Genomic DNA, 17,463 nt, shown 5'->3' with positions numbered 1-17,463 from the left:
GCCATCGCTGTTGCTTGTGAAGTCACTGACAGCTTAGCATAAAATAAAGGTCTTTGAAGGCAATAGTGCTTTGGGTGTTCAGGGTTGGCACTTAGCGTCTTAATCTGGGCAGATAAGTGAGACATTGTGCATTAGTGCGTGTTGATCTCGCTCCCCGTTGACCCCGTCGTATCGTTTTCCCGAATGTCCCACTTTTCAGACGCTCTTCTGTGTTCATGATTTCATGCATGGGTGCACCGGTTAGCTAGCCTGGCTATCGCAGGCAAAATATCATAAGTGATGTTTAGTCTGGGGATCACCAATCCATTTATCGTAGGAGAGGTGTGGTTTACGATCGTCCATAGCCGCTCATTGGGCGCGAGGAATGTGTACCGATGACGCACCCGCTGTAAACTAAAGCTTGATCGAATGATGGTGTCGCGTCATGTTGGATCCGTAAATAAACATGTTTTGGTTTTTTTTCCGTAAAAAAAAAACTACAAGCTCCCTTATGTCGAAAAGTGCGTCATCGTCTTGCTGTCCCGCCAGTTCGAAATGAATCGAGCGCACACAGCAGCATGGGTATTCCCAGGCTAGCGGTGAGCGCTCGTGCCTCACAGAAAGAAGGTCCCGGGTTCGACTTCCACCTGAACGGGGCCTTTCTGTGTGGAGTTTTCATGTTCTCCCTGTGTCTGCGTCGGTTTTCTCCGGGTACTCCGATTTCCCGTACCACTTACCACTCCCAGAAAAAGAGATCCCTAATCTCAGTGGGATTTTCTTGGTTAAATAAAGGTTAAAAATATAAAAAAATGCCCCAGCGTGAAGTTTAGTGCATTTTTTTATAATTATTACTCAGTGCGTTAGTGTCTATGATAAATATTACTTTCACACCAGAGATGTGGCAGTTTTAAGTTGTTGTTTTTTTAAGTTGAACTTGCTTGTTCTAAAAGTGTCAAAGAAAGAGGAAGGAATGCACATTTCAATATTTCAAGAATAGACCCTGACCCGACAAGAATGTGTCACATGTGCCCTTTTTCAATAAGAGAAAACAGAAACATCACAAAAATGTACGAAAACGAAAAATAGATGCATTTGTTTACGATATAATTTAAAAATGGTTCTGCTAACTATGTTTTAGTGAGATTGGGAGTCTAACCTGCCATAATGCATTTTGAACAATCAATAACAATGAATAAAGACCTATTCATATATCTAAATCAGAAATCGAACAGAAAATATTAAAAAGAGAACTCAGAACTCGTGAGTTATTGTACAATTAGTAATACACAGTGGGGAAAAAATTACAGTCATGACGGTAGAGATTGCAGATAATCCCAGATGAAGGTATAAGGGTCATTTTCGAGGATGATGATTAGATGAATAGCGAGCGGAGCAATGAGAGGATGGAGATGGAAGTGTGGTTGTTGGCATAAAGAGGGTCAATGGCGCGGGTCAGGCATCATATGGAGAGGCAGATGTTAGAACATATTGTCCTGGATTACCGCGCTGTTCACCGGAGAGACGGAAGCACAGACAACAGGAAAGGCAGGAAAAGGGGAGTTAAAGAGGAAAATGTGAATAGGAGACAAGGAGAATTGCTGTTCGGGAAAATCAATTGTTGCTTGGTTTTGTTGCAGGAACCTCGAGCTTTATCTGATAGAGAAACAGAGCGGCCAAGCATTTGCTTAAATGGGTTCATTTCAGATATCGCCTTCTTAAAGGTTTGAATAGCTCAGTGGAAATGCTGTTTTGTGATATTAAACTGGAAAGGTGGAATCCATGCTACGGTAACTTAGGTGCAAGCACGTTTACTTTCTCCTTGTTTCATTAAATTGTGGGAGACACAACACAATTTTGCGTTTGTGACATTAAAACGAGAAACCGACTGTCTACAACTATACCCATTATGTGCTTAACAAATCAGGGAGTCGGTACACGCTAAGATCTGTTTAGACCCATATACTATCACCCTGTGTCCATGTAAACAATAGGATAATTCTCACTGAAACGGAAAACTCTGACAATACAGACAGAGGCAGGCTGCTAATCTGAGTAAAGCTGGAGATTATTGACCGCAAGCACACACAAGATTCCCATCTCCAGAGAAGATGGGAAAAACAGCAGGATGGACAATGGACAAGTGGCTTACTGTGTGTTTGTGCGGTTAGATGGATTCTCTTCGTGTCAATAGGACTAATACAAAACAATCAGTGGCATGTCTTCACTCACAGCCGACCAATAGTGAGTCGACACCTCTTCACCTCCAGTCAGTGGGGACATGCAGAGGGTCAAAGGGCTCGCGGAGTGATCTCAGACACTACATTGTCATGTTCACACAAAAGTATGAAGAATGTTTGGTGTCGAAGCACATTTCTGCAAAGCGAGGGCATGACAGTCTCATGAATGTAATGTATCTGATACTGACAGAGACAGCAAACCTAACCCTATAGCCTCTAAACCTAAATTCATGCAATGTCGTGTATCCATCTATGTTCAGTATCCGTCCAAACATGCCTTTCAGTCATGTGACTATTGTTGTTATGGTGGCCATTTTGAAGTAAAATTATGCAGTACTACAACATGCAACAATATCTCAACTCAGTATATAAAACTAAGACAACTGTTTGTCTTAGTTTTATATATGTTTATGTGAAGAAACCAGTGAGTCAGTGTTTAAGCTGCTCAAGACGTTAGCATGCTACCCGTTAGCATTTAGTTTCAACAGCTCAGCTCCGACCTCTCCAAGAGAAAGCCCTGAACCACACTCCAAACATAGCCTTGGATACAACACGTGACAGAGGTCAGAGCTGTTACTGTAGTATTTCCTCAGTGTGCATAGATGTGAGCCACACATGTGTTTATCGTGTTGATGCCATTGACAGTTGATTGTTGACAGTTGCTAACCGATAGCATGTTAACACCCTGAGCAGCTTAAACACTGACTCTGTTGGTGAAATCACATAAACGTGCGTCTCTGGTGCCGTATTTTTACTGTTTGCTTCTTGAGCAATGATTGCGAGTACATAAATGCCACTGTCAATCAGTTGTCTTTCATTTTCATCCTCAGTAGAGATATTGTCACATGTCGTAGTGCTGCATAATGCTACTTCGGTATTCAAAATGGCTGCGTGATGTCATTGGAAACGCATGTATAGTCACTCAAAGATCGACCATGAGCATCGCTCTATAATCATCGACGTTTCCTGATGCCGAAATCGGTGTGTCATATTTATGGTGTAGTTTGTCATGTAAACACTTGACACATGACATCACCGACTGCCGATTTCGTCTGACGCTTTTAAGAGTCACATGAGGTGTCAGGAGATTGGTCTCCAGGATTTGGCTGGGTGTCTCAGCGGCGAGTATGATGTTGGATGCTGGACGACTAAGTGACATTTCACATTCCAGTGTCTACCCCCGACCCATCCCCCAAAACGCACATACCCTTCCATCCCTTCTCCCCCGGTCACCCCAGGAGGCTCGGCGCTGTCACTTTCCGTTTGTTGACATGCATGTGGTCGTGGCGGCGATGCTCTGGGCTCAGTCCACATTGCCTCTGCCACTTCAACAGACTGCTTTTAATTAATATTTTACTCTGCAGCATTCTGATTCTCACTCGGATACTAAACTATAGTTGTTTTTTCTTTACAAATATACATATATAGGTAAAGACTCCCAAACCATACAATAATTGAAGAAAAAAAAAAATAGAACAATTTGGAAATAAATTAAAGGAACATATAGATTCATGTTGACAATCATTTAGACCCTATACAACAACTACACAGCCACTCCATTGTTCATAATGCATATGTGTGTTTTTCATTGCCACAGAAAGGTACAGCCTTTATGTAAGCGTGAGTGCACTTTCTAAAGACTAGGAATAAAGAAAAATCTTAAGTGTTATACTTCTACTACTCCTAGCTAGACGTTTATGTGCCTACACGTGTCCGTGTGTGTATCATTGGCCAGGCTCTGAGTGACGGGAGCTGGCCATGTAATGGAACTCAATTCACTCCACAAATAAAGAGGTCTTTGAAAGAAGCAGCGGTCTGAATGCACCGACACACACACACACACATGCAGCGCCTGTGGTCCACTCACCAGGGGGGGCAAGGCCGAAGGGGTGAGGGAGGGGGGGGAGGAGAGGAGGCCAGGGGTAGTGAGGGTTGGTTATGGTTGGGTGGGCGCACAGAGCGGCTAATTGAAGAGAAATGAGCGACAAGAGGGCTGATCCGATCTCGCGGGAGCAGGTCCGTTCATGTTGGATCCTAAAGCATGACCGATCACCTGCAGACCCCACAGCAGCACTTTAGGACACGCCCCCCTGCAGGAGACGCATTCACAGACACATGGCATTCTGAAGTGCTTTTGCAGGAAATGCAAAATCCTTTTTTTATATAAATCATGTGAATAAATTGCAAAGAGAAGCACGTGGCAGCTAATCAGAAAGGTTTGTAAGTTACGTTGTGTCAATGCAAATACGGACTTAAAAATAAAGGATTTTATATCATGCAAAATCAACTTTCTTGAGCTTTGTTATATCAGTACATCCTCATCCAAAACATACCTGGAGTGGTGTTCATGTGATCAGTCAATCCTGCATATTCAGTCTTCTCCCTCTTCCATACTCAACACTTCTGCTGCACTGGTTCCTCACAGGGGTTTCTCTTATGCTCCTCTGGACACCTTCACCAAAATGTGTTCAGATCCTGTCCATGGTCAAGCTCTCTTCCTCGTGCTGATATCTGTATTTTTAGTAAGTGTCGTTTTCATGAGAAAGTGGGATCTCTGGTGGCATTTGTTGGAACAGCATTTTCTAATATCATCAAACCTATGGATATTTCTAAACACTTGCATTATATGAAGTCATACAAAAATAATAAAGCTTAAGGGGTATAAAGTGTAAAACCATTGATAGATAAAGCCATAGGTTAATATGGTATAGAGCCATATCAAAAATATATGCAGACAATAGGGGGCAGTAAATTAAGTTTTGTCCTTTGTCGGTGAGACGGACGAGGCACGGAGTGAAAACAATATATAATTTCTATTAATAGAAAAAGCAGGCACTTAACTTCAAGATTGTCAATTATCAGCCATCTCTCAAGCCGCCTCCACAAACATGCGTATTTGTTTTACTCTCTTTTTTTTTTTTTTTTTTTTGGCTTGGGTTTGATCAGATATTAAGTTTGAGTTTTAAAAAGATCCAAAATAATAGGAAACAAAGCACATCAGTGTTGTGATAAAAGTGACGGTGAAGAGATGATTTCTAATTCAGGGCTTTATCCAAAAAGTGCGTGGTGCCAGTCGCTGCGCTGTGTTCCTGCTGATGTAAAAGATAGATGCCTTTATTGAAGATGGCACGGAGCAGGAGTTACTGTGGCCGACACATCTCCTCCACTGCCATTTGCATAAACCAGCCTTTGTTTGACGCCGGTGGACAGCAGCCAAGCGCCAACAGAAGGACGAAGCAAGTTAAACTCAAAAAAGCATGGGCTTCTTCCAGAAAAATCCGCCAGCAGAAATAAATAATAACAATTATAATATAAAAAAAAAAAAGGAAAAAAACAACACATCAGTAAAACAGAGCTCGGTGAAGAGAATGACAATCCACAGAAACAAAGTGGCGTCTTAGAGATTTGTATTAGCTACATAAAAGTCAGTGCCGAAGGATTTTGAGGAGGCAGATAGAAGCGGTTCTGAATATTGAAGCGCCTCCAAGTTAATGTTGCTGTGGAAATACTGGCCAGAGACTGTTTTGTGTGATACAATGCTATTGCATAAATATCCTGGTTTGTTCCCACCATAACAGAGCGCACCATAATGCTTTTTGTTTAATTGGAAATTAATTAAATACATAAATAAAAACGACAAAACCTGTTTTGTTTCCCCACCGCCGTTATTGAATCGATTCATCTTGTTTTGGGGATTACATTGTAATATCGTGTTGTTGTATCCTGTGTGCGTCTTTATTAGGATTTAAACAGTGAATGGAGCAACACTTGTGGCACGTCCCATCTGGCGCGTGGCTTCACAAATCTCCTGCCTCTCGCTCAGTCTCCATCATCATTTTTTCACCTTGAGCCAAAGCCGGGCGTGCAGTGTGACCTCGATAGCCCTGAATGTTTTCTCTTTCTCCCACAATGCACCTGGAGGGGACAGGGCCATCTATGGGCCTGTCAGAGAGGCTGTTAGCGCCTGTCCCATGGGGAGAGGGGGGCTGACGCTTGCAATGTCCCTCTATCTCTCTGTGTCACACGAACAGTGGCCCACCACTAATGGCCTTTTCTGCACAGCTTTTTAGCCATAGTCTTTTTGTTTGTGTGCTCTCTTGTATTCATTTATTCATGTTGCCCCTTTCTTCTTGTCTTTCTTTCTGTCTCCTTACTGTCCCTCTCTCCCTCCTCTCTCTCTCTCCCTGACCTTGCAGCAGTTGTATGCCGCTCAGCTGGCCGCCATGCAGGTTTCTCCTGGAGGGAAGCAGCACGGGGGCGGCCTGCCACACCAAGCCAACCTGGGCGCTCACTCACCCCCCTCTAACACACACCTACAGAGCGACAAGGTCCGCTGCTCCCCGCCACCGGTCAAGACCAAGGTAAAAAAAAAAAGAAAAATAAAGAAGGCAAATAGATGCTCTCAACAGCAGAAAGGCTAACGATTTATAACATGCACCTGCCCCAAAGAAGAGGTCAGGTGTAACTGTTGTACCTCAAACACATGGCAAAACCGGCAGAGCTTTGAAGAAAAAACTAAAATCACCACTTGATTTTAAATGATGCTTTAAATTAGGCGTTCACGGTTCAAGTTACAACAGCATCCGTGTTCACTTTGGCCTTTCTGATGTTACTGAGAGTTCTCGTCCATCACTGCAGTGCATGAGATCGAATGTATTTGTCGCACCACCTTCAACTCCCTCAAACTAATGCGCATCCCGGAAGGAAACAAACTTTCGACCGCAACTTTGTCACATCTCCAGCTGCTATTTTCTGCGGACTCAGGGAGGCGCCTTGGCGTTGGCGGTATTTTCTCGGCTGGCTGGCCTTTGGGCTAAAGGACCGTCCCATGTCCATCCAGGTGGAAGTCTATGAATATCTGCTTGGCATTAGAGGGTGTTGACCACCTACTCCTTTCTCACTAGCTCAGTGCCCCCTGCCACATCAGCATCTGCTATTCCAAAACAGCACAGTGCAACAGTGGTTGATACGACTTTTAAAGGCCATTGAAGCCTTAGCCCGGCTCATAGTATGTGCTGACGTGTTGAAGTCTAGCTTTAGATACTGCATTAGAGCCATAAATCACGGCAAAAGTTACATGTTGACTTTGATTCTGCTGTGACGCTTTCGCTTTCTCCATCGAAATGCTTTATTTAAACTCTGTCGATCAGGCGTGTCACATATTAGCAACAGTAATTGAACTCAATGAAGGCCCACTCTCCACACTTCAGTATATCCACGAACTATACAGGCTTGTAGTGTCCCAGATTAATGCTTGTGGTTGACCCCAAATCCCACACACCAGTCCACCTGCCCCTCGGCCCGGCCCCCCGACTCATGTCCCATTAGCATATATATGGAGTAGTGCAGCAGTGGGGCAAAGGCAGGGAGCAGTAATGGCCTCCGCAGTCAGCCAGCCCAATCCTGCCGGACGCTTATGGCCAGGGACAGACCCCACGGAGCCAAGATGGCAGACTGACCGCAGTGCCATTTTGGAGCCGGTCCCTAGGGTCGTGGCACTGTTTGTGGATATAACAAGATGGGCATTAGATTAGAAGTGCTCGTTTCTATAAATAAAAATGGGGCTGAGTACCACTGTGTTGTAAGGTTGTTGTCATTAAAGAGACCCCGTTTCTTCCTACGTTCTAATTTGATCAATATTCGAATAAAAGGAAACATTGCACACAACAAATAAGGCCCGGTCTCGCTGTCCTATTTCTAGTGGCGCATTCGGCCCATTCTCCTCGTCTTGCCCTGTGCTGCAATGTCTTCTTTTGAGCCTGTCCAGTGAAGCACGCAGCCTCTCTCTGTCCTCTCTCTTAGACTTTTTGTCATCTTTATTCTCTGGGTGGGTGAGTGACATGTATATTTCAGAGGTAGCTCCTCCCGGTGGGCCGCAGTCATTTAGAGACTCGGTGCTCACAGCTGTTTGGACTCAGGCGCGCGGTGCTTAAGTGCTTTACCCTCGGGTGAGACACGGACACACCGACGCACGTGCCAAAATGCCTACACGCACACACACACACACACATGCACGCACACACTCATAGCAGGTGTGCAGTTACAACATTTCACCAGCCACTGTCCCAGCGCAAATCACTGCAGTTTACATGTGGGCACTGTTGAACGCAAGACTGGAGCTTCATGCATGCATATGACGCAGGCTCTCGGTCCATATGTGCGCCCGGGCTGGACGTATCACTGCAGTGCACGCATGCTACTTCTCAAACTTTACTGGGCCGCCCTTCATCATTTTTTTTTTTTGTTGTAAATTCCTCAAAAGGAATTCAAATCAACCGCATATTCAAAAGGTTAAGTAATTTGATCAAGTCAGATGAAGAAAAAATACCAGTTCAGTTAGCAAGAATGCGCATCAATCAATAAAGCGTGTTTTGATTCGGCCCTAATTCAATCTATAAAACAGAGTGACACAATTTATTCATTCCGGTCTTTGTTTGGTGAAAAACATAAACACAAAAATGGGGTTAATTTTGCCAGATTTTACAAGAAGGCATTTTGTAATTCACAGTGAAAATGTGATTTTTTTTGTTTGTTTTTTCAAAGCTAATTTTTGGAGTTTAGCCTTGAATAGACTTCATTTTCTAAAATAAATAGACACACTGTATGTTTATTTAAAGTTGCAAGTTTTGCTCGCAAGTCCAAAGTTTCTCAGTCACATAATAGTCCTTTGGGAATAAAAAAAAGTTGGAAATGAAAATAGACTTATTTGCGGTGTTGGTCAAGTTACTTAAAAATTGTAATATATTCTATATTAGTGATTAAGGCTATAAAAATGTAATATGTTTGTATTACATATTACTGTTTCTAAAATGTAACTACTCTGAGTTGCTTTTGTCAAAATATAAACTGAATATAGTAATAAAGCCACTGAGCAAAGAGATTTCCTTCGCTTTCCCCCATTCTCTTATGTCTTGTTTTGAAGACATTAAAGGTGCATTGCGCAACTTTTTATGTGGAAAAAAAAAAGTTCATATTTGTGTGTATTTGACCTTGTAGTGGTCAGCATGGTGCCTCTACTTGCCATCACAGTGGTCTCTCAGACGCTCCAGGATCAATTGTTTGGAAGATTTTCACCGCAGACGGAGCCTCTCACCAGAAAACCCAGAAAACAACTGATCCTGTAGCATTGTAGAGACCACCGTGATGGAAAATAAGGCACCATGCTGACCACTCACACTCACTGGGTCACTACAAGGTCAAAATACATACAAATATCAACTTTTTTTTTTCCGCATAGAAAGTTGCATAATGCCCCTTTAACTACACGCAGCTGCAGATCTTATACACCAGTGTTTTATTTGGGGGAGTTTGGCATTTTTTTGTTCATACATTTAAATGCTCCCGTATTTTGTATAAGTAATATTATATTCCTTAGTTTACTAAAAAAAAGTTATACACACAGTAAATGGCTACCACACTACCATTCATTGGCTCAACAAATTGGCAGAGCACATTTCTATTCAACTTGTACATCCTTTAAATTCACTTGGATTTACACACACACACACGCACACACACACGCACACACACACACACACACACAACACACACACACACACGCACACACACACACTTCTCTGATGGTGTCCTGCCTCTGTCCCCCTGGCGTTCGCTGTCACTCTGCATGTCTCCACTCCCGGAGCCGCTGACAGTTTCGGCGGCCAAGAGAGAGCCACAAAGGCAATTGTATTAATTCAAGATTTGCCCCTTGCAAATGCACACGTTATGAGACTTAAGCGCCTGTTGAACAATGTGCCGACAAACAAATGGGCCCAAGCCTCTCAGCTCTCTACTGTCTCAACTAATTCCCCCGCACTGGCATAAGGCTCGTTGGCCACCTTCCCACCATAGGATTTGGCATGGCGCTCAGAAAAAAAAAACTCCCCAATCCTACTGTACAAGAGGCATTATCTATTTGTAATAATTATTCAAATGCTCCAGACAGCCAAAGCCATCCATAATAAGGGTCAGGATTGAGAATATCCCCATTCTCTTTCCTCTGTATCCTTCCCCATACATTGTCTCACTGTAGACATCCTTGGGGGTCTCTATCAATTTAGAAAGACCCACCTACTAATAAAGGACAATCCGTTTAGGCCTCTTTGCACCACACATAGACACACAGTAAAGCTGGAGATTGTGCACGACCATGCAATCATACACGGGAGGCTTAATTGGAATAGCTTAATTGAGTTGTGAAGGTCTCGTAAGTCTTAGAAAGGCAGGCTTAATGAGTGGAGAGCGCACACCCAGACACACATATTTTGGATGCCACTGTATTTCCTTCATCGAAGCAGCCATTAGACTAATGACATGAAGATAATATATGTATTCAGATTGTTTTAAGGAAAAGAAGGCGTGCAATATTTAGAATTGTTAATAACAGTTATGGGCTACTGTAAGAGCCTGGGTGGGCCGCACTGGTGCTGACCCATTAGTGGCGTGTTGTGTCTGCCTTTTAATTGAGGACTTTTAATTATATTGAGTGGCAAGTATGCGCATCTGGCCCCATAGCTCAATCTAATTCCTTCCTTCCTGTCATGTGACCCTCAAAGGCGTTCCCTGATTGGATTAGATCATCAACAGTGGCGAGGTTGCTATGACAATTAACGTGATAAAGGCTGACTGTGGTGAGGTCCACGTGACAGTGTAGTCGGATCAGCAGATGTCAGTCATAGATGAACATGAACTCCTCATGTTAAAGTGTTGTAGGTGGTGCTTATGGACTTATAAAGACTGACTGAGAGCATGACTATGACGGTGCCTCACACTGGAGGAATGTATCGATCGGTACTGAGTGTCTGTTCGTCTGTGCGCCAGAATGTGCTGTCCCCCCACACTCTCCATGTTCACAGTCCCTTGATTCTAATGGAGCAAGTGCACATTGAAGTGACAGGCAGCGCTCTGGTGTGCGTCTGATGTACAGCATTTGTGCTTCGACAATACCAGACACTTTTAGTTTCGTTTCAAGGTGTTTCTTCACATCAGGGGTTGATTGTTCTGCAGCTGCCTTTGAATATGCATGTTGAAGAACAGCTTTTAGTGCATGATTACTGAGTGAAGTGTGCACTTGCACGTGCATGAGATGTCCCACCTCTGCCCTGAATGAGGGATAGAGGTTTGCTTGTTAAAAAAAAAACTCCTACATTGTGTTGCATGGAAATGTCAGTGGTTTGCACCAAGTCTGTTATTTGTTTTGTTTGTGCCTTATTTTTTTGAGCTTGGACGCGGGCAGTGGCATGCACCGTGTCATGAGTCCCTTTAGGCTTGCCCTAGATTGCTCTGCATGGGCTCCATTCAGTAGGTCCATGTTTAGTTAATTGCGGTGATCTGGATGAAGGAGAGCGAGGGTCCTCCCTGCCTCCTGTTGCTAAATTTTGACGCTGGTCACAGCAGGGAACTGTGCTGTTTTGGTTTTTGCAGGACAGTGAGGGTGCACAGCCACTGAACCTGTCGGCCAAGCCTAAGGCATCCGAGAGCAAGTCACCCACCTCCCCCCCAACTTCCCCACAGGTCCCTGCTGCCGCTGCCAAGTTGGGCCCAGGCTCTCTGAAGCACAGCATCGCCCCTTCCAGCATCGGAGGACCGCAGGCCAGAGTCAGCTCAATAGGTAGGTCACTGCTGCTACAACTTCTGAAAGTAAGAACACAACACAAGACACGAGTGTTCACAGTGTGGGTTTGCTATGCCACTAAAATATGTTGATAATCACTTATTTCTGCCCGGTCGGGTCTCACACTGCACCAGTGTGTTCTAAAAACATGAACTGTGGAGCCCTTCATGGATTCAGTACATTTCACATCTGGCCAATGCACCCGTTTGTCTGATGTTAACAATGAACACTCTATTTAGCATTTTAGGTTGACTTTTTTTCATGTTTCATGTGTTTCCTTTCACTTAGGCCATATTTGCATGTGATATTTGACATTTTAACTATTTTTTTTATTTTTAAGCCATTATTACAATGCCAACATTAAACCCTAAATGAATGTTGCGTTTTGACCAAATCTCAATTTGCATTAGTGCCAGACTCAGCCTGGGCCTATAGTGAGACCAGCCCTTCATTATGGAAGTGTCTATAGGGCTATATCTGCTTGAGCACAAGATGGGCCATTGACCAAACGCTGCTGCATTGAGCCTTGGAAAGAGAACGGCTTGGCTCTGCCGTATACTGGTGCTTTCAAGAATACATTTCACCATTAATACCAGTGCCAGTGCTATAATCACGCTGGGCCATATTGCACACATACATCAAACATGGCATAGACATGAATCACTATTTTGTGCCTCCTAATCCATTTCTTCACGCAGCGCTGATAGTTCAAATATTACACATATGTAACAAGCTATAATTAGTGTTAGTGTTTAACGTCCGTGTTGCCGTTCGCCCCGGGGCTGCTTCATTGTTCCCTGTTTATTAGTGAGTGAATGAGAAAGAAACGTTTTGAGCGGAGGAGCGAGCGAGCGGCACAGAGATGCGGATTAACACTTTTTTTTTTTTTTTTCTGAGCGGGGGTATAATACAGAGGGGAGAGGATGACAGACAGTCGCTCTCACCAATGAGATTAGACAAGCCTCTTACACGAGCCAGGACAGCGCCGCATTAGTGACACAATGACAGCTAACACTCACTCACCTCCCATGCAATGCGCTCTTAGTCATTTCCCCCCCTGTCTTTTTTGGCTAATCTCACTGTGTTTTTTTTTTTTTTTGTGTGTGTATGTGTGTGTGTTTTTTTTTTCTACCAATAAATCGCCGGATTTAATATCAGATTAGTGGATTTGCAGTCCCAGATGTTTTTGTTCAGAAAATGGATTACAGTGGGTAAAGTTTGTGTGTGATTCGCCATATTTGTGCTTCATATTGTTCTGTTGCCACCAACCAGGTCACAAGAAACACTATTGCTTCTGATCAGTTTACAAATTGTGCTCTGGTAAAAGTCCTATGTAGTTGATGTTACACAATGTAGCCTTTTCAGCATCCAAATGTATTTTTTAAATTTTTATTATGAAGTTAGTTCTGAGCAGACAAGTCACGCATATTTTGGTGAGACTTGTAAATGTGCAGTAACACAGTACACACACAAAAATCAAAGGCTATTTTATTGCGTTAAAAAGATATTGACATGTTGTTTTAAATTTAATTTTAAGATTATTATCATTATTTATTCATGCAATAATAAAGAAGGATACATGTTTTGACTTGGACTTAGTTAGGGCTGTGTGATATGGACCAAAAGTCATATCCCGATATATTTAGGTTGAATATCGATATACATCCCGATATGTTTTCCACAAAGTGAGAGTTGTGAAAGGGAATGTTAAGTCAAATCCAAATACGAGTAGTTTTATTGAAAACTCACTATAAAACGTAAACATAAACTCTGTATAACAAAGCTCCGTAAGGTGCACATTAAAATATCTTCAATAAAAATAGCCTATAAAATAAGTATTACAGCGCAAAGTTGAACTATATCGATGTATGTGATATGGTCTGATTCCATATCTCATTTAAAAATATATCGAAATATCGTAAATATCGATACATCGTCCAGCCCTTAGACTTAAAGGAGCTATCCTTGATTTTTTAACTTTCTGTATTGAAAGTTTTGTTCTTTAGTATATGGTAAAAGCAGACCTTTATCCAAAAAACACTGGTTTTAAAGCTTATTGAAACAGTCATAAAATGTCAGGCTAGTTTTTTTTTACAGTGAAGTGACAGTTTTCCTCCTTGAAAGTTGTGAAACCTGATTTAAACTCAGTCCCTGCGATGAATTTTGATGTTGTAAATGCATTAGGAAAGTTTGAGATGAGTCTGGACCATTTGAAATTCGAGTGATCCAGTTTCTTTGTACAGTCAGGTATAGCTCCTTTAATGTTCTCTATTTTGTAAGTAGATATCCATATCGGTTCAGTCAAACTCGGGGGTTTTGCTTTAGAGTTCGAGCGTTGCGTCAGGTGTGAGTGTATTTGGGAGGAAATTGTGCAGAGAATTATTCCCTTCTTTGCCACAAACCACCAACATTTCTTCAAGCAACTGAATTTATTCACGCTATTTCCACATTGATCACTCTTGAGATTCAAAGACGAAGAAAACGCCTGGTCACTATAAAGCGTGTTCCATATTGTGCATTTCGCCGTTGGAGAAAATGACATTAACATCTCTTATCCGACGCAGTCCTTAGAATTAAAATTCCTTTCTGTCTTTCAAGTTTGTTTGTTTTTGTGTGACTGTTCCCTCTTCCCCCCCTGCAACCTAAAGCATTTGTTTTTAGTGCCTTATGTGACTTCTGTCCCAAACACTCACATAGTGTCGATCACTGTCCGCTCCTGTCCCGTACACCTCATAGTTGTTGGTTTTTTTGACACTCCCCAAAGGCACCTCAGTCTACCCCCACTTCACCCATCCATCCATCCATCCATCCATCCATCTGTCCGTCCATCGTCCTGTCCCGACCCCCATCTGAGGGCCTGTCATATCGCCTGTAACTCCCGCTTCTGTCACACATGAATTTGTCTTTTGGACTGTCAGAAAGGCTATAGTTTCCCCCGTGACCTTGAGGCAGATAAATTTGCGTATGAGCAAAAACTACATCGGACGTCTAACATCCAAAATCGACTTTTTGTTTTGTTTTGTTCCCTCGTTTAAAAAAAACACTTATATCTGCAGTTGCACTTTGCTTCATTCACAATGCATTGTTTCCACCTTCTCACTATTTCATGGATTTTGTTGCGTAATAGGGAGAACTTGGAAGTGTCCCCTGCAAGTCCATGAACCGTCACAGGATCTGTCGACCTTTCAGTGGCTGAAAATGGTGGATTTTGTTTTGTGTTTAACGCAAAGAGCGGTAATAATCTAGATTACACGTATTGCACAAAGAGAGAAATTTTGGTCCAGCCCGACAGCTGGTTACATTGCTCTGGAAACTGCAACCTCAGTGACACGAGCAGATACATATTCAGGTTTTCATGCTCATTTCAAAGCTTTCTTAGCCGTTTCTGTTTTGTTTTATTAGCCAATTGCCAGATGTGGTGTGTGTGTGTGAGAGAAGCAGTTTAATATAGATTGTATAGATTGGCTACGTTATATTTTACTCAATGGGGAATTCACCAATTTGCATTATCATCACATTATGTTCCCTGACGATTTATATTTCTACAAAACAAAGCAAAATATATATTTCGATATTTGACAACAATTAAATCCCCAAAATTGCACATTATATCAAGTATGTTAAGTTCTGTAAATAAACGCCTGTGATGGAACTGCCATAGAGAACACAGGCTCTCGGTTCGTAATCGCTATCGGATTAGCCTTTAGTGTTCTGTGGATGATTAGATTGATGTGGAGAAACCCGCCCAGACACAAAAAAAGGTCACGAAAAAAAACAACTCCAAGTCGTCTTCTCTTTTCCAAAGCAAGTCCACTCTCCCCTCTGTTATCTGGGTTACTTGTCTGGTGGCCTGTCTGTCATGTTAAGTGACATCCCAACGCGCATTCATCTCCCTCCCGCTTCTTCTTTTTTTTTTTTTTGACACTAGATTAAAATTGACTGCCGTGCTCCATGCCCCCCTCTACATTTTTTTTTTTTTTTTTTTTCGTGGTTATGACTTCTGAAAGAGTCCACTGCTCTGTCATTACAAATCTGAAGCCCTAATCTGGCCTGAGATGGCATTAGCGGGGCGGATTAGCATCGATAAAGACCCTATAAACCAGCCGCGGCTCTTTGTTGGGAGCTAACCGGGCTGATAGAGAGATACCACTGCACCACACACACACACACACACACACACACACACACACACACACACACACACACACACACTGATATTCAAGCCGATCTGGAGTAAGCCTCTAAAATAAAAGGAATAATGGTCGAATGTGATGGGATCTTTATACAAAGGCAAAACAGATGTTGGGATGGAAAATTAGCAATCTGACGGAAAGGGTTATGTCCATTTGAGACAGAAAACCCTGTTCTTGAATGGTTATCTGTAATAATAATCTTTCTATATAAAGCGTTTAAGTTTTACTGTCAGTCTGAAGTTACATGAAAGGGATACATGAAAACTATCTGTACAGCAATAACGAGATAGGTTTGCAGTGTTGAAGTTAGAAACCATAAGCAAATCTATCCTCCCGACAGTGACTTCTCTAATGTTTTATAGTCGGCATTTGTCTGGGCTTAGGACTGACGCAAAACTGACTTGCAGCGTCTTTCAGCTCAAAGGATTACATTGAAGGCCACCGTTCTCATCTGCTTCTCAAACTCAAAAACGTCTCTCTGTGTTCCATCAGATCTAATCCTAAACTACACCAGATCAATTGGGCCGAATCTGTTCCCTCTGCGCCGAAATACCGGATCGAAGAGTGAATTAAACCGCGACCAAATGAGTTTGAAACAAGACTTAAAACGGACACAGACATAAATAAAAGCATCTCCAAGCGAAAAAAAAAAGAAAAAAAGGGTCTAGACCTGCAGACGACCCTCGTATTCCCACCAGAGAAAGCACTGAACTGTTATTAAATCGCGTGCCGTGATTAAAGTTGTTGCTCTACTTCTTTTTTTTTTTTTTGTGTGTGTGTCGTTATTTTGTTTATCTATATTTTCCATCTGACCTACGGGCTGCTGGAAGCCGCCGGGCAGTTTGCATGTGTCTAAAGGCGCAGCGTGACTAATGCTTAGCCCAACACTGACTGTATGTTTTTCACAGACAAGCAACTGCCCGTCTTTATGCTAATGTGTTTACCTCATGTCTCCTCTCAAAAGGATTTCAGACCGCTCTCGTCACGCACACATACTGTATATATAGATATTTTTCTTCCCCTGTATTTTTTTTTTTTCCATATAATTGTGTTGAAAATCTTTGTTGTTCATCGTCCCAGCAGACCTGTTGTCCACGCTGACCTCCGGAGCCTATCTGAACGACCATGAGGCGGTGTCCAAGGCCTTCGCCGAGGCCCGGCAGATGAAGGAGCAGCTCAAGAGAGAGCAACAAGTGCTGGATGCTAAAGTGGCAGCCGTCAGCACCCTCAGCCTCAACAACGGGCGCTCCGACAAGGTATCACCCCCGAAACAAGACACACAAGTAATGACGCGGGCCATGCAAGGCGATGATAATTTAAACAGAGGCAGGAAAGAAGGTCCCGGGTGTTTCTCTACAGCGAGATAATATCTTAGTGAGGTTTAAACATGTGCTGCTTTTGACATGTAGGTTTACGGATTTTATTATAGTACCTTTTAATT

General features: G+C 42.7%; 1 protein-coding gene across 6 annotated transcripts in view; it reads left to right on the top strand.

Moving 5' to 3' along the window:
• Nucleotides 1-17,463, top strand: part of sox5 (SRY-box transcription factor 5) — a 120,617-nt gene that overhangs the window by 94,032 nt on the left and 9,122 nt on the right. For 3 of the 6 annotated variants that reach the window (XM_079582767.1, XM_079582766.1, XM_079582764.1), the window contains 3 exons: nucleotides 6,413-6,577; nucleotides 11,640-11,826; nucleotides 17,103-17,278. In XM_079582767.1, coding sequence (XP_079438893.1) covers nucleotides 6,413-6,577; nucleotides 11,640-11,826; nucleotides 17,103-17,278 — 528 coding nt within the window. The remainder of the gene's footprint in view (nucleotides 1-6,412; nucleotides 6,578-11,639; nucleotides 11,827-17,102; nucleotides 17,279-17,463) is intronic. The other 3 variants (XM_079582769.1, XM_079582768.1, XM_079582765.1) reach the window with 3 other exon arrangements.

The sequence above is a fragment of the Gobius niger genome, assembly GCF_951799975.1.
Source record: "Gobius niger genome assembly, chromosome: 2".
Lineage (NCBI taxonomy): Eukaryota > Metazoa > Chordata > Actinopteri > Gobiiformes > Gobiidae > Gobius > Gobius niger.
This window is presented reverse-complemented; position numbering and strand designations above follow the sequence as displayed.